General features: G+C 36.5%; 1 protein-coding gene across 1 annotated transcript in view; it reads right to left on the bottom strand.

Moving 5' to 3' along the window:
• Nucleotides 1–22,793, bottom strand: part of LOC131427041 (heparan-sulfate 6-O-sulfotransferase 1) — a 99,025-nt gene extending 76,232 nt beyond the window's left edge. Inside the window, exons 1-2 of the mRNA XM_058589922.1 lie at nt 21,522–22,793; nt 11,344–11,589 (exon numbers count right to left, since the gene is read on the bottom strand). Of these exons, the coding sequence (XP_058445905.1) occupies nt 11,344–11,589; nt 21,522–21,725 (450 nt within the window). The 5' untranslated portion in view covers nt 21,726–22,793. The remainder of the gene's footprint in view (nt 1–11,343; nt 11,590–21,521) is intronic.
• Nucleotides 22,794–23,013: the final 220 nt, after the last annotated feature.

Raw genomic sequence — 23,013 nt, 5'->3', positions numbered from 1 at the left:
TCTTCACTCGATTTCAAAGATCGAGCATTCCAATTCAAAGTATTCAAATAATTATTTAACATCACTGTTAAATTTTAAATTCATTATAATATTATTTGCAAATTGCCATCCGATTTGAAATGCTTCAAATAGTGATGAAGTCGAATTCATTTGGATTATCATTTGAAGGAGTTCATCTTGTAGGTAGATCATTTTATTTTCAATTATATCGCCTAAATCAACTTCATTTAAAGAAGCGAATGGCATTGAAGGAATATTTGTAGGTAGACTGCCATTAGAAGAAGATGATTTGGCCGGTCTACCTATTAATAAATTGTTTTCGTTAGAAGATGAACTGCAAGGCGGTCCTGTGTTTTGATTATTTACATTAGAAGAAATAGGTGGTAGATTTCTACCTAATATACCAGCATAACTGACATTAGAAGAAGATGACGACGAGGTCGATCTACCTGTTAATAAATTGTTTTCGTTAGAAGACGAATTGGCAGGCGTACCTGTGTTTTGTTTCAAATTCGAGGAAATCAGTGCCTTAGAAGAATTAGGCGTGACATTTGTAACGGTTTTTTGATTTTCAGGTATGTTATGTAAATTTAAGGTTGTTGATTTGACTTGTTGTCTAAGCGAACGAGTGTTTAAAATTTTTTCCCTGACAGGACATTTCAAATAATTGGATTTATGATTTCCATTGCAATTCGAACATGAAAATTTATCACTGGTTTCATTCATTGGACAAACGTCTTTCGAATGCGATTTACCACAATTCAAACACCGTATATCCATATGACAATTTTTGGTTCCATGACCGAAGCCTTGGCAACGACGACATTGCGTTAAGTTTGCAATACGATTATGCCGTTTATAATGTTCCCAATGAATTTTAATGTGGGAAATGAAACGTACTTTTTCTAAAGTCTTCAAATTGTTTACATCACTTCGATTGAAGTGTATTAGGTATAGTTCATGGGAAATTCCAGAGCGTGGTTTAAAAGTACCATTCGCTCTTTTTTTCATAAGTATTACTTGGGAAGGGGCACAACCAAGCAATTCTTTTAGTTCATTTTTAATTTCATCAATACTTTGATCATTTGATAAGCCTTTCAAGACAGCCTTGAAGGGTCTGTCTGATTTTATATCATATGAATAAAATTTATGAAGTTTCTCGGACAAATATCGAATAAGACGTTCGTAATCTTCCAATCCATCAACCAAGACTCGACATTCTCCTCTTCGTCCGATTTGAAATGAGACTTTTACTTCCGGGAGAAAAGTAGAAAGCTCAGTACGGAATGCTTTGAAGTCGGAAATCATCACCGTCACTGGTGGCATAGATTGATGTTTCTTCCCAGAACGACAAGCGTTCATTTTGGGAATTTTTGTAGAATTTTCTTCTATGTCGCTACAATCGGATTCAGGAAGAATCTCGTAAATATTGTTAGACGACATAGAATCAACGGAAGGGAATTCCGTCCGTTGTCTTTTATTTTTACATTCAGATTCCATAAGATCGTGAGTGTTATTAAAAAAAGGTTGAATAACGGATTGTGATTTATTCCGTATTGAATTATTTTTAGCCTTAGGCTTGTTGCCTTTCCGGTTGGACGCAGGCATTTTTTAAATGAATGAAATTTTAAATTAAATCAAATAGGCTAAATTAGTCTTCAGCTAGCCTTAAAAAAGGCTCATCAATTTCTTAGTCACTCTAATATCACTCTTTGTATCACTTAGTCACTCTAATATCACTCTTTGTATAGCCTTGAGAAAGGCTGACTAATTGTTAGTCTTTAAATAGACTGTTAGTGATTCAGGTAGCCTTGAAAAAGACTGAAGCCTTGAATCAATGAAACTCTAGGTAGCCATAAAAAATTTTCAGGAGCCAAGAGCTATACGCGTACGGTGCGAACGACTGTTCAACACCAACTGTACTGTCATACATTCATGATGCAATATCGGTACGCATCGGTACGTGCTGGTAAGGAAGAAGAAAACGCCACCGCCTAGCACATAACTTGCTTTGTACAATTTTGTGTAACGTGCAGAGTTGCCACATTTAAATCTATGTTCACTTGACATAACTGTTCCCAAATTGAAAGGGTGATGGTAGTTTATACTAGAGAAAGTTTTTGATTTTATTCAAGTTTAAAAAAAAATCCTGACAGACTCTCCTAGTGATGTCTTCGAAAATATAGGTAATATGAGAAAGGCATCATTACACCACTAGGTGGATTAGAACAGGTTTTTATTCAGATTCGACTTCCGGTTCAGGAGACACAGGGTGATAAGTGTAAAAATTTCACATAAATTTATCGGTATTATCGATTTTACAAATTTTGAGAGTCGATAATCAAATTAACCTTATTTCAGTTTTACCTGTATCCGGTTTTCGATACCGGAATGTAGCCAAAAATTTTATTTGGAACGCACTACGATTTCTCTAAGATGGCTAAGTTTAAAAAATTTCGAATCTAATGAAAAGGTTAACAATCCAATAGGCAAATTTAACTGACTTCGGCTTCGCCGATTCCCGAATTCCATTTCCTGAAAGTATCGGGAATAGAGAAGCTAAAAAAAGGCCAAAACAAATTTAATAAACAAAAATACAAACCGTCATAGAAGATGACGATATCAAAAAATCTTCAAAGTTGGACTTAAAACTATTTCAATTTATTCGTCATACTAATTCATGGACATACTAACTATTTTTGGTTATCCTGGTCTCTGAATACCGTTTCTGGAAGTACAATACATAATGCCAAAAACTTCAAAGAACAATCTCATGGATTTCTTAATCGATTGTCACATGTTTAGATTAAAAGGAATCGTTTTAAGGCTTCATACAATTTCTATCTTCGATGCGTCTTGCAGTTTTAAAATTTTAATTAAAATTCATTTTAAACGACGGCCATTAAAATAATTTCATGAAAATTAAACACAACGAAGAATATTTAAGCGAAACACACATGCTGATTGATAGAAAAAGGTATCATCTCACTGCTAGGTGGATACGTTTTTTCTGAAATATTCACATATTCGTGTTTCCTGTTATTCAGATGTTATAGAACATTGCGTTGTATGAACCAATTTTTTTATGCAACACACATATTGGAAAATATAAAAAGAAATGTTTTCTGGTTTTATCAGGTTAATTGAAATAAATTTGATCAGCATAATCTGCAAATTTGTAAGAATGTGTGGAAATTATTATATGCATATTTTAAACACTATTCCTATTATTCTCAATGAATAAGAATACCTTTTTATTTTTACAAAAATCGGTGCACAGCCTTCAAAAAACATTTGCTCGAAGGAATTTAAAAACTTCAGGTGTACAACTACATGTTTCACCATAAAAATGTAGTTCGTTGTCTATTTTTTATTCACAAATAGACCAACGATCGAAACAATATTGAGCATTATCATTTATTCATAAATAGACAGTTTTTTCATAATTCATGTTAGAAAAATGAGCAGTTATTTTGTAAATCGAATGTGAACCTTGTTCATAAGACAAATATGTTTGTTATGGTTCTCTGTATTAGTTAGTAAGTTAGTATATAAGTTCCTTTTCCCCATTACACAATACAAGTAGGTTTAGAATTTTCCCTACACAAAAATCTCTGAATTGCGGAAGCAAATGATGTCCTCATGGTAACAACCAAATCATATATATAATAGGGCTGAAAAGTCACCACTTGTGGCTGAACACCCAATTTAAATCTTAATAATTTAATTCAAACTCATAATCCAATAAATAGTTATTAAAAAAAATGTTTGCTATGGTTTTGTAAACATTGATTCAATACTTTTTTACAAGACATAGTAATTTTTTTTGAGTCCGACAATTGCATGAGTCTCACAATTGATTGTACAAGTTCATATAAACATTTGTAAAAACATATATGTCTTACTTTGTCATAATATAACACGAGTTATACAGTTGATATTCGTAACAACAGAAGAAATTAAAGTTATATTACACAACACTAAAAAATTGCGCGCTTTCAATAACACAACAGTCAGTTCGCTCCTACATCTCATCCAAGTCAGTCGATATAACAAAACCGCTTACGTTCGGGACAGAAGATACCAAGTACAGTATTGTGTAGTGAACAATAGAACGACCTCGACATGAGTGAACCAAACGAACAAAAGCTACCGCCGACACGAAAGAATACAATTGTTGTTGACTTCAGGCAGTGCAAAATTCGACCTTCGATACGAGAACTTGAAGGTTTGCTTAAGGAGCAAATAAGACAAATAATGTTGTTTACATCCAGTTTTATAAAGAGTTGGATGCAATTCAATTCGCAAAAGACAATAACAATGTGCACTATGTGGAGCACGAGAACATTAAGTACAACATTCCAGTATATATGGATGATAGTGCAATAGAAGTGCGTGTGCATGATCTTCACTCAAGCGTCACCGATTCTTATATTCGCAAAACTATGTCCCAATACGGAGAGATTCTCTCTATCGAAAAAGAACAGTGGAAGAACTTTTTCCCCGGTATTCTAAATGGCGTACGTTTGTTACGCATACACTTGAAGAGGCCTATACATTCTTATGTGACTTTCGGTCAGGATACAAGAATTCCGTGCAAATCACTTGTTACCTATGACAATCAGATGGCCACATGTCAATATTGCCAAAAAGCTGTTCACTACGCCATGTGATAAACTGAACAAAGAGACAACCGCACCAAAGGACAACGGTGCTTCCTTCACACAAACCCCAACCAACCCCAGTACACCTGTAACAGCCACCAACAACAATGAAGCATTCCCTTCAACGAAACCATCAGTATCCCCTATAGAACAAAGTACACCAACTGCAGTTAACAACTTACCCTCCAACCAACCAGCAACTGCAACCAATGTACAACAAGGCGCATCTACAGCAACTCTCAACGAGCCCAAGACTACGATCAACAAGAAAAACGAAAATAAAACGGAAATCACACACAACACTGACGATGAAGCAATGGGTGATGAGATAAGCCGCGGACGAAGTGACCCCCGATCCTCGTTGGATGGAAATGGAAGTTCATCTCCCCCTAGAAAAAGGGTGACAACAAGATCCAATAGCAAAAAAAATTTAAGTAACAAAAATGTAAGCCAATCGGCCACGTAAAACTTTTACGCAAAAAGGCCATAATATAAATTTTATTATAAAAAAAATAACACAACAATAGTAATATAAACTAATAGTAATATACACTAAATTTATGAGTAATTTATCAGTATGGAAACACGGGACAGCAACTTAACGTGCTACTTGGGAATAATCCCAGCAATTTGCTAGACATTACAAACATTACCGACAATGGTACCGCGTACCACACATTACTGGTTAACGCTGTTAGTCATGAAAAAACTGGTCTTCATTCAATTTCCGTAAACGAAGGAAATATGTGGCTTTCGATCATTGTTTCCCGCGAAATAACAGTGCATGTCGAAAATTGTCGGCAAGTAATCAATTTTCATCAATTTACCACGGAGCTGATGGTTGCTAATATTTGCTAAATGTGAGCAACAAGAAGCTATCTCAGTTTCCTCCACTCGGTATTCGCATCTGCCTTGGCGTACAAGTTTATCGCCAAAAACATGCCCTCTCGCCGGTACAAGTGATGATTTATTTCGGGTTAGCGCAATAAAAATGCCAACATAGTTCATTCCCACACCCCCAATGTGTAGGGAAACTCGACGACAATCACACGCACACTTACACATACACCGACGGGATTGGTAAATTTCGTCGTTCTCGCTGTTTCGCGCTCATGGGAGTTTGTTACAATATTCCCAAGGAGAGTTTTTGTAACTTTTTTTTTTGCTCTGCTTTCGGGCCCCGGAGGTGTTATTTCCGAAAACAGACCAAAATTCTCGACTACGATTAAATGTGACACAGTTAAAAATAATCCCTCCTTACGGCGATTAGTTGCCGGTGGCCGACAACCGACCCAAGTGCGTTCCTGCGGTTTAGAAGAGAGGAAAAAAACGCGTATCTGCTGACATCACATCAAATGAATCGAACGAACTGAAAACGAGATGCTAGATAATGGCTATGTTTTTAGATGGCAGTCAATAAATCTAACACTTGTTAGTGTTGGTTTCACTCTACAGGGATGATGTCAAAATATTTCATGAAAACCGCATCGTTTCTCAACACGAATGATCCACTTCCCGAGTCCAATATTTTCACTTTCGTTCGAAAGAAACGGAAAAGTAGAACAATTGTGTGAAAATGCGTAACGCTTGGGTACCAGCAATGAGAGAGCTGGATTTCATTGTCTTTATTCTAATCCTATTCTTTCGGGGAGATAACATATTTTAGGGAGCACTCATAAATTACATTGGTTCAAATGTGATCTCCAGAGTATACGTAGCATTAAGCTTTGATCTGGGTAGATTATAAAGAGCCAAAAGACGGAATTAGTCTTAAAGCGGTCCAACATACCGTCAAATGGTTTGCTTATGCTAATACATTAAAGGTTTGGTATGCTAAATACCCGAACGTGGTCGAAGAGAAATGTTATTGGGAAAATCCTATTCTGGTGTAATAATCCTTTTCTCTTTCATCGACACAGTCTCATTAAAAGATATTATCCATAGAAAGGTTAAATGCGATGAACATGAATTATATGTCAGGATGTGCACGAGGATCACTCATTAAGTTTCGAGATATAGTAACAATTGCAATACATCAAATGTGACATGAGCACCTTATGGCTGAATGTTTTAAATGGTATGCGTGCTCAGAACACTTTGATATTAGAGTTTATTTTTGCTATTTATGACGCGTTACCAGATTCGGTTTGGCAGTAAATAATTTCTAAAAAAAAATCCGTGTCATGATTTATTACAACTTTTGCAGTGATTTATCACACAATTTAATTAAACTTTTGATGGTTAGGCACCATTGCGAACCACAGTTTCCGAGTGGTTCCTTAAATTCAATCGTGGTCGTAAGGGACATTAAAAGTGTTGTGCCTTACGAGATTAGTGCCAGCAAACATTGAGCTGTACGTGACTTGATTACGAATGTTCGATATTCATTTATTCATTAAATTTATTCACTGCCAATAAAATGGTTTTAATGATTATATATCAGTCAAGTCATAAAATTGTAAATCGCTGTACTTTCTGCGTAAATTTGTGGAACGATTCACCTTATGTGAATATATGCTAAACAGTGCCAATGTCGGTTATCGGTTCGTAAACGTTGTTTGATGAAATTTCGGCTGAAGTAAACCAGTAGATCGTAGCGATCGTTGTGAAGCACAGCTATCAAGTATCCACTAAGAAAGCGGTCTGATCTTGATGGGCTGATGGCTTTTGTTGAACGACATACTAAACGAAATACTCGTTCAGTTTGTTGGAACGGTTTGTTGTTCTTTTTTCCAACAAAAATAGTATGGAAATTGGGTGTTTTCTTCATATTCATTAGGTGTTTCTGTGTTGTTATTTTACCGGAAGGTAGTTAGAAACTTCAAAAATTTTCCAGTAAAACTAGTTCCCTTCTTGTACTGAATTATATTCAAGCTTAACTATATAACATAAAACCGAAGTACTTGCAGAAGAGCGGATTGAGTGATACTGATCTAAGAAAGTCTAACAAACCGATTGCATATAATTTTAATTACACTTAGAAACTTGTTGTACCGTTGACCCATTTTTTTTCTAGTCTAATATTCAGTTGAAAATCTACAATCCAGAAGCAGATTCATTACGGTTTATCAATATTGGTCCATATCACGTGGATTGAATTAAAAGATGGCTTTTTGGTCATTTGTTGCTTTTCGAATATTTATTTCGCGTTAACAGCCAACTTTTTGAAGGTTTATTTCTTCATCTTCGGGGCAACTATAAATTTACCTACATAAATTATCCACAAATTATTTTCACAAGTTAACAATATACAAAATTTTTCTCACAACGACTACGAATATTTTTCGTCAAGTATATTGCAACATTAAAAATAACGGATGCGGAAACACTAACAGCACAAACAAGATATATACGAACACAATTTTTAATGATTTATGGATTTTGGTACCGCATTGGTATCGGTTTTGTGCTAAGTGCACATAACAATGTTCTATTTCTACGTTTCGTCTCCGGTTTATCAGTGCGTCAGCAATTTATGTTGAACTGCTATCACGAATACGAACACATTCTTTAATATTATTTAAATTTAAATTTATCAATTCAGCCAAAGCTTACACAAGTACTTCCCACGCACATCAAGGCAGATTGAGCATTGAAATATTGTAAGTACTATGACCGTTGTGTAAAAAGTAGAGAGAGACTGATAAGTGATCATAGACAGCGAAAATGTAGAAGATGTGTAAATAGAAGAAGTGGTAAATAGAACTCCTACATTAAAAATGATGTTCGTATATCTTGTTTGTGCTTTTTTTTCCACAATCGATCTTGTTTGAAGCGAAACTCGCACTGCGAACGTTCCGCAGCAGAACTGCTTCCTGTGCGGATTTATTCAACACTGAATCATTTTTTGTAAACGGATTTCCTTTTATGTGATTTTCACAAATCCACAGCTCGCAAGTAGCAACATTCTGAATTTTAAGGCAGAGATGGCATATCACTAGAGTGATACACCAGGGCGTAGGTTTCAATTAAACACTGCGGATACATTTGCTCCGTTCCACACAAAGAGAAAACCGCACTTCTTCTCAGTGTCCAGACAGACAGACTTTGAATGCGTGCTTGTGTTGAAAGAAGCTGGTGCGAGAAGATAACATTCTCTTTGCACGAATCGCTCTCACGTGTTCTCGCCTAAATACACCCAAGTGATCACTGGTGCGTGATGGTGAGCGAACACTTCTGTGAACTTCAATTAATAGAGAGTAGATCTGGCCTTGCTATGAAAAATTTGAAATAAAAACCGAAAATTTAACGATAAATTGTTTAATTTTGCTAATTTTGCGTGCCCACGCTTCTTCTACGTAAACCATACACCAGAGTGCTCACCGGCGTGTACACCTCTGTGAAAGTATCTGCATCCACCTCAGAGAATTTATTAGCTAATGCTCTAGCACTTTGGTGCGATTCAGTGGAAGAGGTAAAAGGAAATAAACAAACGCACTCATGATGCGTGCACACTTTATACAACAGTGGTGTATATATGTGAAAGAGAAGAGCTCTCGTTGAAGTTGTCAGTGCGTGGGGAGAAATTTTGCTTGCTCTTCGTCACACAGAGGAGATGGACATCTCTGTTTTCATGTTTATCATTTCATTTCGTGTTAGCATATTTCAACAAATAAAGCAATCATAATGCAATACGAAATTCATTTCTGGCATTCAGAAGGGCTGAAGAGTGAAATTTTCTCCGATATTGAACTTTGTTCGATGGATTTTAGACGCAAAGAAACTGAATGATGATTTTATTTTCACTCGTTTGGTGCGAATCTTGCATTGCGAACGGTGAACTTAAATGATTATTCTTAGTTCCGATTTGTCTATTTCATATTTCAACCGATAAGTAATTCTAATAATTCTTTTTTAAACATTTGTAGCCCTCAAAAGCCCTTGGTGCGTAAATTAAATTTCGCGTAAATTGAATAAAACATCGCGTTATTTCCATTTTTTTGGCGTAAACAATGGTTTTTCAAATTTCATTTGATTTTAGTGTAAATAACATGAACCTCTGAGTATGTTGTGAGACCATTTGTAGAATTTTCACGATCGTTGTTTACGGTTAGGCGGATTTTACTCCAATGCAAACGACCAACAGTTGAATGCTGATGTAATCGCTCTAGTTTGAAACGATATTCACACTGCGAACGGTGCACAAAACAAATCCGTCCCGCTGCAGAACTGAATGCTTGATTCAGTATCTGTGACTTGATGCACTTACTTTACTTCATGCTCAGTGAGCTGTAAGTGTTCAAAAGCTGACCATATTTCTACTTGTATTTACCCTTGAATTTCTAATTTGCACACCTATATAGAAAATAAAGATGTGTTCCACATCAAAAAGCATTCTCCAACTCGACATATCCAACTCTCAGGAAACAAGTCGAACATATGACATTTTGATCGTTAAAAACATTCAAAATTGATGGCTCACCCGCCGTAATACCCCCAATGACTTCTAATTCACACACGACAAAATTAAAGAGCGTTGACAACGTTTTTGGATGCCTGATGCGTCCAAAACGCATACCATCTTTGGAGTGAGCATGCAGAAGTGTGTTGAATATCATGGAGGAACACGAAGATCGTTTGGAGGCGTTGATATCGAGCTGGTCGATGAACTCATTGGTGATAATTGACAATGGAATCAGCCGAACAGTACAGAGTGAATCGTTTAAATGCAGTCAGAGTATTATATTCCGATACAGAACTTGACCTTCTGTTTTAACAAACCTCACAGTTTAATCAGTGAATCACCTTTTTATGATCCCCTGAAGGGCCCTCTGAGACTCCCTAAGACAGGTTTTTCCGGGGTATATGACAATTGGCTTGCGAGACCTAAGCCCTATACACTGGAAGCTCAATTTAAGCGCAGAGCCGGGGGTGCGTAAATTAAATTTCAGCGTAAATTAAATAAAACATCACATTATTTCAATTTTTTTCGCGTAAACAATGGTTTTTCAAATTTCATTTGATTTTAGTGTAAATAACATGAGCAATCCTACTACGTCCGATGCTTTAGCACCTGAGGAACCTCTAAGTATGTTGTGAGACCATGGAAATGTTTAAGAGATGTTCCAATATCCAAGAACTACTTGGAGTATTGTCCTTAAGGACTACACCGTGTCACAGCAAGAACTACAACGGATAATGCCTTTTTTGTTTGTGGTTCATACTTTTAGAACTACACATTGCTTATTTGTCTATTTATAGCTGTTCCAGGTAGGTTCCCAGTCGTCCAAGAACTTCAGTGAAAACAGATCTTAAGATCTACTGGAACATTCAGCAGTCTATGAACAGTTTTTGAATAATGCTCATAGTCGTAGAGCTACATACTGCTTACTTGTGTGTTTTGACCTTCTTTCGGAACATTTCCAGTACTTCAGTGAGAACAGGTCTTAAGATCTACACGAACATTCAGCAGTTTGTGTATAATTTTTCAATGCTGTTCGTAATCGTATTCGCTACAACTCAATCACAATTGTCCTATTATTCCTTTTACAGTGCTCCTCATAAATGCATGAAAATCGCTGTTTACACAACCAATGATTTCTGAATTATATGAGCGTTCAACAGCTGACAGCACTCATCAATCTAACACTCCAAAGTCGGAGCTAGGAATCAGAATACGTATTACGTAAAGAATAGTGTATTTAAAAAATCATTTTATCAAATAAAGCAGCACACTCACCTTTAAATCCAAATCCCGTACCAAATGCTTTCCAAACGATGTGCCGCCAGTTTTTTGAATGTGTAAGAAAACCATCACGTCGTGTGCATTCATGTCGAACTGAAAATCATCATTAAGGACCTCCTCGTAGCTGAGTCCAGGATTCGCGAGCAAATTCTGCTGTACTGGCTTGCCGAGATTATCATGCGCAAAGCCGGCTATCAGTTCCTGGTTGCTTGTCACATCCCGCCGGGACAGGGCGCAGACCTGGTCGATACAAGAAAAAAATAATAATACCAGATCAATAAACATAATTTTCATATTAATACACACTTCTACTTCTGTTGAGTGTTGCCTAACAATTATCATTGCACGTAATTTCTTATCAATTAAAGTGGAACACAGTTCCGATGTTAATGTGGTTTAGACTTATGACATTAATTATTTATTTACGAGTTATTCTGAAATATTGATTTTAGTTCCTTTTTTGTAAATATAATACGTTAATTGAAAGGACATTATTATACTTTTTACTCGAAATATTTTCCATTGCCTTCTACACATTTTTGTCATATTTTTCTTTATTTTGTGAAATCCTTGCTAGTAGAACGTTGTTGAGCCACTAGAAAGAACGAGATCCAACGAGGCAATGATATGGTAGTCAGATGGGGCCAGGTCGGGTGAGTATACCGCATATTAAAGCACTTCCCACTAAACACTTCCCAGTGTATCGCGAGCGCCTTTCGACTTGTGCGATGGTGCATTGTCATGGAAGTACCCTTTTCTGCACAGAAAAAATAATAAAATGTACTCGCCACAAAGTACTATGAAATAGACATCAGTTGAATCGGAAATCTGATTGAAAACCATGGTCAACGTAAAATTAAAATGGAATGCATTTATTTTTCAAAGAACAAGACTGTACATTTCCAAAAATGCTTAGTTTTACATTCAAACCTTATTGAAAAATTACTTCATTCGATTGCTGCTTCAAATATGATCATTAGAATTATCTGTGTATCTTTCTTTACACGGACAGAAACCCGTTACTGCTGTCATGAGCTTGAGCGACCACCCCTGGTTGCTACTCCGTTACTGATCGGAATTAGCTGAAATTGTACAGGGAGTTTTTAGATGATCCGACCTGGGACTGGTAAATCATCTTTCAATGTACATCTTCTGGTAATCCCAGAAATCATTGATCAGTACCGGCGCCGGCCAGGCCCGAACATAGATCGTCTAAGGAATGGGAAGGGATGTTAGTCCAACACTTGTTGTTACTAGAGGCCGTATATACTACTGCGCACTCCACAACACAACTGTCATGATTAGAAAATCATGAAACCAATCATTTTAACTTCTCATGAAACCATGAGCAAAAAGTCTTCTCTCATGAAGATTAATCATGGTACCAAAATGCGTTCCTTGAGGAATGTATTTCTTTTAAAGCTCGTAACTCCAGTTTTCTATCCGGATAACACTTTGAACCCTCTGCCTCAAGTGATGTGATGGATTATTTAATAGATTAATGGTAAGACAAGAAGCAGACATTGAAAAGCATGAACTACTGAAAAATTTTACTTGATCCTTAGGCATATTCATTTTATAATGGTGTTGGTTTACTCACCGGCTGACAGAGAATTGACAATATAAAGATAATTAACCGAAAATTGACATCATAAGTTTTACATTTTGCATGAATATATCTGAATGTATTGTTACATATTCGAAGTGACTGCTGTTGTTAAAATAATATTCCGAGAGATAACGTAAACCGAAAAATAATTTCGACTGTAATTTACCACCATCTAACGAAAATTAGATTTTATTTTTGTTCAACCAGTTTTGTTCATTTGTTTCATAGATATAAGAACACAAGCTGTATTGATTCACCTAAATATTTCAAATAAGACGATTTTGCAAACGATGCTTTGAAAACATTTGAAAACAAAAAAGGAAAAATCGATCCGCGGTATTTGCAAGAATTCAACATAAAGTATCTTTTTAAGAGGTTTGATTCACACGTGTATTTTCATGCAGTTCGTTTATGTTTTCCAGATACTGAAACAAAAAGTCAAATCTGAAGCAATGAATGCAAGTAAACACGTTATTTTAGGTGTCGTGGTTGTTCAGAAACCATATCTAAATTGTTGATGCTTCAGATTAAAAGAAATTTGTTGTGCTTTTCACTGTTTTGCTATTCAAATGTACATTATTTGAGACATTAGTTGAAATCGTATAAACAATACGCCACACACTTCCACACCATTCCATTTAACTCATATTTAAAATCTTCATATTTTAAAACATAACGCCTGAATTTATGTTGCAAAGATTCATATGGAAAGAAAATTTATTGTTATTCTACGTGAAGTAGAAGTATTGTGCAGGTATGTAGTGTTAGTTTTAAAAAAAATAAGTCGAATAAACTTCAGAAATTCTCCAGTAAAACTAGTCCAACGGGGCTCCAACTTCTTATATTAAAAATAGCTCAACAATGGACCTTTGTCTGCCGGGTTTGTTGAACGAAAAAATGGCACTCGGTTAAACGGTCTGTTCCAAAATCGGCAAACATTCCGAGTGTCGGAATGGTCAAGCGTATCAAGAGGCGAAATCACCTAAAGACCTACAAGAAGCAGAAAATCTCGGAACAAAGTGTAAAACAGAAGAAGCAAGCAGCAACAAGGGCCCGGAAATTAAATTCGCGTCTTTTACAGTGTTCGGATGCATGCGTTTTTATGGACGATGAGACTTCTGTAAAAGAGGACTCAAAAAACCTTCCAGGTCCACAATACTTTACTGTCGTCGTTGGGGAGGATGTGAGCGATGCGGACAGGTCGATTCAAGTGAAGAAACTCGGTTGAAAGGTACTGGTATGGCAAGCAATATGTTCCTACCATTTTTTACACTACCGGAACTATAAATGCAGAAATCTATCGATCTGAGTGTTTCCAGAAGAGATTGCTGCCTTTATATAAGAAGCATAGTACACCTCCACTATTTTGGCTGGATTTGGCGTCGGCTCACTATGCCAAAACCACTCTCAATTGGCTTGCGGAAAAGGGTATACATTTCGTTAAGAAAAATATCAATCCACCAAATTGGCCTCAGCTTCGACCCATTCGACTTCAAGAAGTCTGGTTAGGCAGCTGGGAACATGCAGGAGTTCAAACAAATTTGGGCTCAAGCGTCCAAAAAATGCAATGCAACACTTGTCCGGAACTTGATGAAGAGCGTTCGATCCAAAGCTCGAAAACTCGTGAAGAAATAACTTAAATTTCATCCGGTTTTCTTTATGCTCAAGTTTAACCTCATACAATAAAGGATCAAATTTTAGTTTGAATAAAATATCGTTTTTTATCATAATTTGAAAGAAAAAATTGTGGATAGCTTATTTTCGATAAACTCCTTATCAAAAGTCGATTAGGCTTCTGTTTTAACAAATGAGAAATACCTTCCACTAGACTCTTTCCAACAAGTTTTACATATTATCTTTAATAAAATTCATCGAGGCAGAACGCCAGTTTGCCATGAACTGCATCTCGTTGAAAACGGTTTTTTTCTTTCTCATATAGAAAGGTTATGCGATCACTGTGAACACCGACTTTTGAACCGGAGCCCGGAGGACCGAGTGTCATATACCATTCGACTCAGTTCCTTGAGAACTTGAGAATGGAAGGTCTCGTGGTCCTATATTGAATTCCAGAATTTCATCCGGATCCGACATTCGGTTGCGGAATTACAGGGTGAAGATTATTGAAATATTTATACCGTTACTTAAAGTGGTGAGTAAAACACTAAAGTTTCCTCAAAACTATTCCAAACTATAGTCATTGTCAGTAGACGGCCAAACAAATTGATGTCGGCTTTTTTGATGCCTGGTTTTCGAATAACGACCGGATATTGTGACCATAGACTCAAAAATGGATCCCAGTCACTTTTCTCGAACCGACTTCGATTGTACCGTACTCCGATATCGGAAGTACCTACAAGTCTGTAGCTTATATTAGTTGATGGATAAACCTTTTTGATTATCAAGAATCAAACAAAATCATTTTGGGAAAATCCACACATTTATATATGAGAATATGAGAGATACGATAATGGCATCATTACACCACTAGGTGGATTAAAACAGGGGTTTTCTCTCATTTTAGTCTTCCGCTTGACGATAGTTTAATTTTCGACATAGAAATACGTCTTTCTTCGCTATAACGATTGTTCGAAAAACACGCAACGCTTTCTCTGCTCATACTCGCATATCAGTCCCATATCGATTTTCGCCAATTTTGAGTTAACTCGAGGAATGAAATCTATCCTCAATATACTCTCAGATATTGCAATAAAACTTGAGGGTTTGTTCTGTGAAATGTGAAAAAAATGAACTCATGTCTCTACCATATGCAAAGTACGCGCATGTCAGTCCCATTCAGTGCAAATTTCAATAATTTCATTTGTTGCAATTTTGGAACAAAAAGGTAAAGCACAATAAATCAAAAAAAATCGGAAATAAAATAAATCTTTTTCTCGACATACCAATTTTCCATATGGGTAGGTCTTTTGTGTATTAATTTTCATTGCATGGGTGAAAATAGATAAAATGGACAAAACTGGTTTAAAATGTAATGCAAACATTGTAAAATTGTGGCGTCGTCATAGAAAATTCAGGTGGACAGTTGTGATTCGACAGTTCGGCGTGCCCCGTTTAGTAAAATTGTCCAAAGAGATCCAGTGGCTAGCGGACAGCGGAAGAAAAGCGAAGAATTGCAACCGCTTGAACGTAAGGAAGGTGAGGAATTACTGCATATGTAATCCGAACCTTTCGACTCGGAATGTAGCCATGAAGGTCAATTCTTGCGCCTGGTTCGACCAGCTAATTGTCTGCTGGTCGAGCCAGCCGGGAAGAATTGATGGAAGCGCGCCAGGAAGCTGTGCTGGGAGTGGTTGGTGCAGCAAAAATACATCGTGATGAACGACGAGTTGTACATAAAAGCGGTCGCTAAGCAGATCCTCTACCTGGAGATTGCCGGCAAAAAGTTCCACCCGAATGTTCAGAAGAAGTTTCGGAATAAGGTCGAAAATTCACCAAAAATTACTTGGTATGGCAGGCGATCTGTGAGCGCAGTAAATTCAGCAATCCGTACATAACGACCGGTACTATCAACGGCCAAATATATAAAAAAGAATGTCTCCAGAAGCACCTGTTTTCCTTCCTCCGGAAAATTCTGGGTGATTATGTAGCGAAAGCACCGGTAAACTAAAAAAAAATTCATTAATTCAATGTGCAAAAAACATGGCGCAAGAAATTGCTTGATAGCTTTAAGTTGTAGTTGTGAACCTAGGAGAAGAGGTTGAGAAAAAGGCTTATCTAAACCTTAGCATATTCCCTGGGAGTTTAAGAAGAATCCGATTTAAAAGGAATTGTTGGTGATCATTTTTGCATATGGCATTTTTTTCTAGTATAACCTTTTTTTTAATAAATATTTATTAAAATATGAGTTCAAATTAGACTATTAAGATTTAAATTGGATGTTCAGGAACAAGCGGTAGCTTTTCAGTCTTATTATATACATGATTTGGTTAATACCATGAATTGGAAAATTGTAAACCTACTTGTATTTTGTACATCGAGTACAACCTTACTGACGTCGATTTCATTTCGCTAATTTCATAGGTTCTACTGCGAAGGGTGTATGCAAAGTTCACACAAAATTAGTGCAATTAATTTCACCGACGTTCAACGATTTCTTCGAAAAAAATGGACTGGACAGTGTCAAAACATCGAAGAAATATTGATACTATTGCGATAATCTCATTGATACAAAAAATTTAAAGAACTTTTTGGGAAAATTTTTGTATAGCTCAAAAACCCTACATCAATACGCAGTTAACAGATCGGCTGAAAAGTTCGTATCGTTTCTATGAGAGGGCGCCACTAGAAGTAAATCCATACCATTTTCCAACCAACCTTCAAAAGATACGTGTATAAATTTGACAGCTGTCTGATTATTAGTTTGTTAGATATTGCATTTTGAGTGAAGCTACTTTTGTTATTGTGAAAAAAATGGAAAAAAAAGGAATTTCGTATGTTGATGAAACACTACTTTTTGATGAAAAAAAGTGCCGCCGATACCAAAAAATGGCTTGATGAGTGTTATCCAGACTCTGCACCGGGCTAAGCAACAATTCGTAAGTGGTTTGCAAAATTTTGTACTGGTCATATGAGCACCGAAGACGATGAACGCAGTGGACGTCCAAAAGAGGCTGTTACCGATGAAAACGTGAAAAAAATCCACAAAATGATTTTCAATGACCGTAAAGTGAAGTTGATCGAGATAGCTGACACCCTAAAGATATCAAAGGAACGTGTTGGACATATTATTCACGAATAATTGGATATGAGAAAGCTTTGTGCAAAATGGGTGCCGCGTGAGCTCACAATCGATCAAAAACAACAACGAATTGATGATTCTGAGCAGTGTTTGGAGCTGTTATATCGAAATAAAACCGATTTTTTTCGTCGATATATAACAATGGATGAAACATGGCTCCATCACTTCACTCCGGAGTCCAATCGACAGTCCGTTGAGTGGACTGCACGCGATGAACCGAACCCAAAGCGTGGAAAAACTCAACAATCGGCCGGTAAGGTTATGGCACCTGTATTTTGGGATTCGCATGGTATAATTTTCATCGACTACCTTGAAAAGGGAAAAATCATCAACAGTGACAGCGTTTGAAGGACGAAATTTCAAAAAAAAAAAACGGCCTCATTTGAAGAAGAAAAAAGTTTTGTTTCATCAAGACAATGCACCGTGTCACAAGTCGATGAAAACCATGCTGAAATTGAACGAAATGGGCTTCGAATTGCTCCCTCATTCACCGTATTCTCCATATTTGGCCCCCAGTGACTTTTTCCTGTTCTCAGACCTCAAGAGAATGCTCGCTGGTAAAAATTCAGAAGCAATGAAGAGGTAATCGCTGAAACTGAGGCCTATTTTGAGGCAAAGGACAAATCGTACTACAAAAATGGTATCGAAAAGTTGGAAGATCGCTATAATCGCTGTATCGCATCTGATGGCAATTATGTTGAATAATAAAAACGAATTTTGGCAAAAAAATGTGTGTTTCTATTAAACGATACGAACTTTTCAGCCGAACTGTTATGTCTTTGACATTATTGAGTCATATTTTTCCTACTGGGCGAATCTCTGGCGTGTTAGAAAAGCTCATTTGATTGGGTATCACTTGACTGTCGTTCACAGCATACCACTTAATGACCTTCTTTCCGTAATGGCTAGATGACAAATCCCTGCAAAATTGGACGGAGTTATTGTTTTGCTCGAGGAAAGGAACAGATGTTTTTCAAAGCATTCTAACACATAAATTTTCTAATTGATGATTGAGAATTAAATGTCATTTTTGAAGCCACAGGTACACACTAGGATTCAATTTCTTTGTTCGGTAATATTTTTGGCGACAACTTTCAGTAATTAATAGAAATAAACGATATTTCGGTGCGTGAGTTTTATTTTACAATAATTATGTCAATTTTATTATTTATTTTTTCAAAAAAACTCTTGATACAGTTGATTGATTTTGATGCGTCCAGTGTTAAAAAAAACAAATTTTCTTCTAGTTCATACTGACTCATACGGAACCGCAGCGGTCCAAAAATACCGGAGTTATTCCTGATCGCGTTGCGGTATGTCGGTTGTACCGTTAGAAGTATTTGGTACATAAAATTTTACATAGGCATGGGACTAATCCAGAAATGGTATAAAATGTGAAAAAAATACTAGAGCTTTTCATTTACATTTAGGATTTAGGATACAGCTCTATAGGACCACAATCCGGATTTACCGGAATTGAACATCGTGGCCAGATCGTTCTCAAATCAGTTTTGAAGGTCTCCTTGACACGTCGCCACATCACGTCAGGTCTTTGACACGTCGCCACATCAATATTCGAAATCAATTCAATATCATCATAATCCGGATTTACCGGAATTTGATATCATAGTCAGATCATTTTCTTGAAAAAATCTTGAAGGGTTCATCGAACGGATTGAGGTACAGGTGCTAAAGTTTTAAAACATTAGAACCACTCAATAATTTTTGTTTACTTATAGGCAGAAAGTAATTTCGTATCACTTTCTACTGTCTGCCAACACGAATCGTTCGAGGGTAATTTCTGGTGGACTCGACGGATTGTGCAGTGTTTTAAAAGGTGCTCATAATTTCGGTCAACCGGTCAACACCTAATCGTAAGATGAAAATTTGTGTTGTTTTTTGAAATCCGAAAATCCAGAATTTTAACCTAAAGAAAACATCACAAAAAAAATACCGAAGAATCCGTTAGATTCATTTGGTTTACAGTTTACGGTAGTTGTTTGACAGTTCAGCAATTACCGAACGATCGGTAATCAAGTCAATTACCGAACTGATCACCGAACGTTCAGCAGTTGAAAATTCAGTAAAAAAATTCCGAGTTCTGTGAAATTTTCTAAGTTTGTACAGTTTGCGTCGCGCCACAACATAGCAAGAGTTTATTCTCGTATAATTAAAGTTAAATAAATTGTGATGTCATGTTTAATGTTCACAAATACTCTTGATGCAAAATAATGTTCTCTAACTGGTCATAAATAAAAACTATTGAAGAAGCAACAAAACACGTTTGAACAATTCCAGAATTCGCTTGATTTTGACTGTTGAAACTGTTATCTTTTGGGAACATAAATTTTATCACTAATAGTACTGTTGTTGTACCGTTGAATTCCACTATATCACGTCATTACACTCTCACAGATTGCAGTGATCTAAATTTTATGAAAATATTCCTTCGAAAATTAACAATTTTTGATGAGATGAGATCTCTAAAATTCAATAGATTTCGCCCGAGGCACAAATTTAATAAGTTATGTGTCGAAAAAAGTGTCATCCCACTGCTAGGTGGATTGTGTAGGGGTTTTTCGTAAAATTTGTAAGGTTTAGTTAAGTAATCATTCACCAACCCCGTCAGAAAAAAACTCGGCTGCTTGACAGATCATCTTAACTATTACCCTAAATTCACCTTTTTTATATGTATATATATTTTTTACACACAAAACTCTCATCACATTTATTCACTGCAGCAAATACCGCCTACCAAATGAACCGTATGATATTTTATTGACTGAAAGAAAATTGGGTGAAAAAATATACGCTTTTCTGCAGCATAAATAAATCGAAAACTGTAAAAACAACATTTACCAGTTCCTTCTTTGCCAGAACATTTTTTGAAGCCCGAACCATTCCATTGACATTGCACAAATTGTGTCTTTCATACGCATAATGAACCGCCAGCAGATATTTGTATAAATATCATTTGAAAGCAAGGAAAGCGTAACTCTCGGCTCGAATCCAGAACTGGGTAACAGAAAAAAGTGGAACTGGTAGAATCATTGACAGAGCATTTGAATATCGATTGATTGAAGGGAAGTGAAATTGGTAGCCAAATCATAAAAACCATCAATGTTTTTTTCTCGAGTATTGGCGTTGACAATTTCGTTGCTCAAAGTTCAAGGTAATGTTAATTCAATTTAATAGAAAAGCAGTGCGAACAAGAATAGAATGTTCATGAGACGTTGCTGTAATTTATGAGCCAGTGTGTTGAATAGATAAAATCTATTTCACTCCAACTAACGGAAATACATGAATGAATTTACTAATGTGCCAAACGGAAACATTGTTTTCGGTTTATACTGGACGATTCAGGTATGGTCATTTAGGGGTTATCCTATATTCGTGCAACGTTTTCTTTCGGCACGTTAGTAAAGACATTTGCGCTTCATATCAAGGCAAAAAAATGGTTTGCAAAAATATCATTAACTTTACTTCTGCTTAGCGGTTTAGGTTGAACTGCTGGGTGGCATAACAGTTAAATACAAACTGTTATGCACTGACAAGTTTAAGACGAAACGTAAAGAAAACAAACACAAACATAGGATAATCCCTAAATGAGTAAATAGATAATTTTTTGACCTGTTATTGAAACTTTGTCTTGCTATAACTTTCTAAAATGAAGTCAATTGCATGAAAATCTTATTTATTGTTGGAGATGTTTTTTTCGAGATTCATTTATTCAGCAATAAGACTCTTTTCAAAATGCTCAACAAGCACACGGTTATAACTGAATCAAGAACTTTGACAAATTCTTACCTGATCTGGACAAAAGTATCCAAATCCGATGATACCGGCAATGGTGAGAAACAAACATATTATCACAATTGGACGGAGCCGCCTGCGGGGCTCCATTTTCTTGATTTCGTACACTCCACTCGATAGTAGTAATGTCAGATCACTATCTACTTTGACCGAAACACTCTTTTTCATATCCAGCGAAGGTATCATTACTTTTTTCATTTGTGCTACGTTTGCTCTGGTACGAGAAGAGCTAGAATTTGACTTGCACTAACTGCGAAGATCACTCCCAACTTTGAAATATGCTTCGTGGATATGTGTGGTGTCGAGTATGTTGTATTGATTCACTCTTTTCAGGCGTCTCGGTTTTATTTACTTCATCATTATTCAATCAACGCACTACGGTTCTCTTCGCCACTGCACTTAACTTGCTTCGTATAGCATTTTTTTTTCACTGTCTCTCTGAACATAGCAACGCATAAATCACAAAAATTGATTTTGTCTAGCGCTTCACACTTGCACGCATAGTAGGTACATCCTGTGTTGTCTGGCTTCTCAAGTGGCGGCTAAGGCTAACCGATTTTCGATCAAATCTCTTTTCCACGAAATTTGTCAGCTCTTGAATCATTGTCTACTTATCAATTATGGAACGTCCGATTCCATTTTCCAGGATTGACCTTCAACTTTGAGTTTGTGCATCACCATGTGTATAGGTATGCAACTCTTTTGTAGTAATATTTCACTTTCATTCGCCACAGAGAATCAACTATGTCTGATGCTTTCAAAGAAAGTTTCCAAAAAATACATCACAGGTAAAATCACCACTGCTTCCTAACGATGTACCAATAGTGTGAGAAATCTTTCCGATTTGTGATAAAAATAGTTCCTTGCTATGCATTAATCGTCAACTTCTTTTGGGGTGGAAATTTAATACCGTCGGTTTTCGTTGAGTTCGAGAAAACTTCTTCAAATATTTCAGAACCTCAAAGACGCTAGGCTAAGCAGCAAAGCTATTTAACCAAACAAAGCTGAACATAAATGCAAATGAATACAGGGTTTCCTAACAACACACAAAAATCACTACTTTTATGTTTATTTATGCATCGATTACCAAATGGTAGTTTCCCATCCGACGCTACACCATGTTCTGTTATCTTCAGCACTTTTTGCACTTCTGAGGGCCTAAATGTCTTTGTGCGATGTCTAGCTCGTCCTGCTTGAACCGACTGTCCTCGTTTGATGCAGAGGATGTAAGATGGATTTTTTCTTGTGTTTTTATGTGCTATACGCTTCTGGTGTCAGCAAGCGCAAGACGAGGAATCTGTCATTTGTCAATGAACGTAGATCGAAGTGTTTGTGAGACCGAATGACATGAATGAAACATAACGCACCATTGTTCAGAGACATCTAGCGACGACTAGCGGATATTGACGAGAAGTCGCTTCTGTGGTGAAGTAAATAACTACGGAAATCAATCTTCTGTTAAGGTGACAGTTCTAAAAATGCTTCA

The sequence above is a fragment of the Malaya genurostris genome, chromosome 2 (genome assembly GCF_030247185.1).
Source record: "Malaya genurostris strain Urasoe2022 chromosome 2, Malgen_1.1, whole genome shotgun sequence".
NCBI classification, from domain to species: domain Eukaryota; kingdom Metazoa; phylum Arthropoda; class Insecta; order Diptera; family Culicidae; genus Malaya; species Malaya genurostris.
This window is presented reverse-complemented; position numbering and strand designations above follow the sequence as displayed.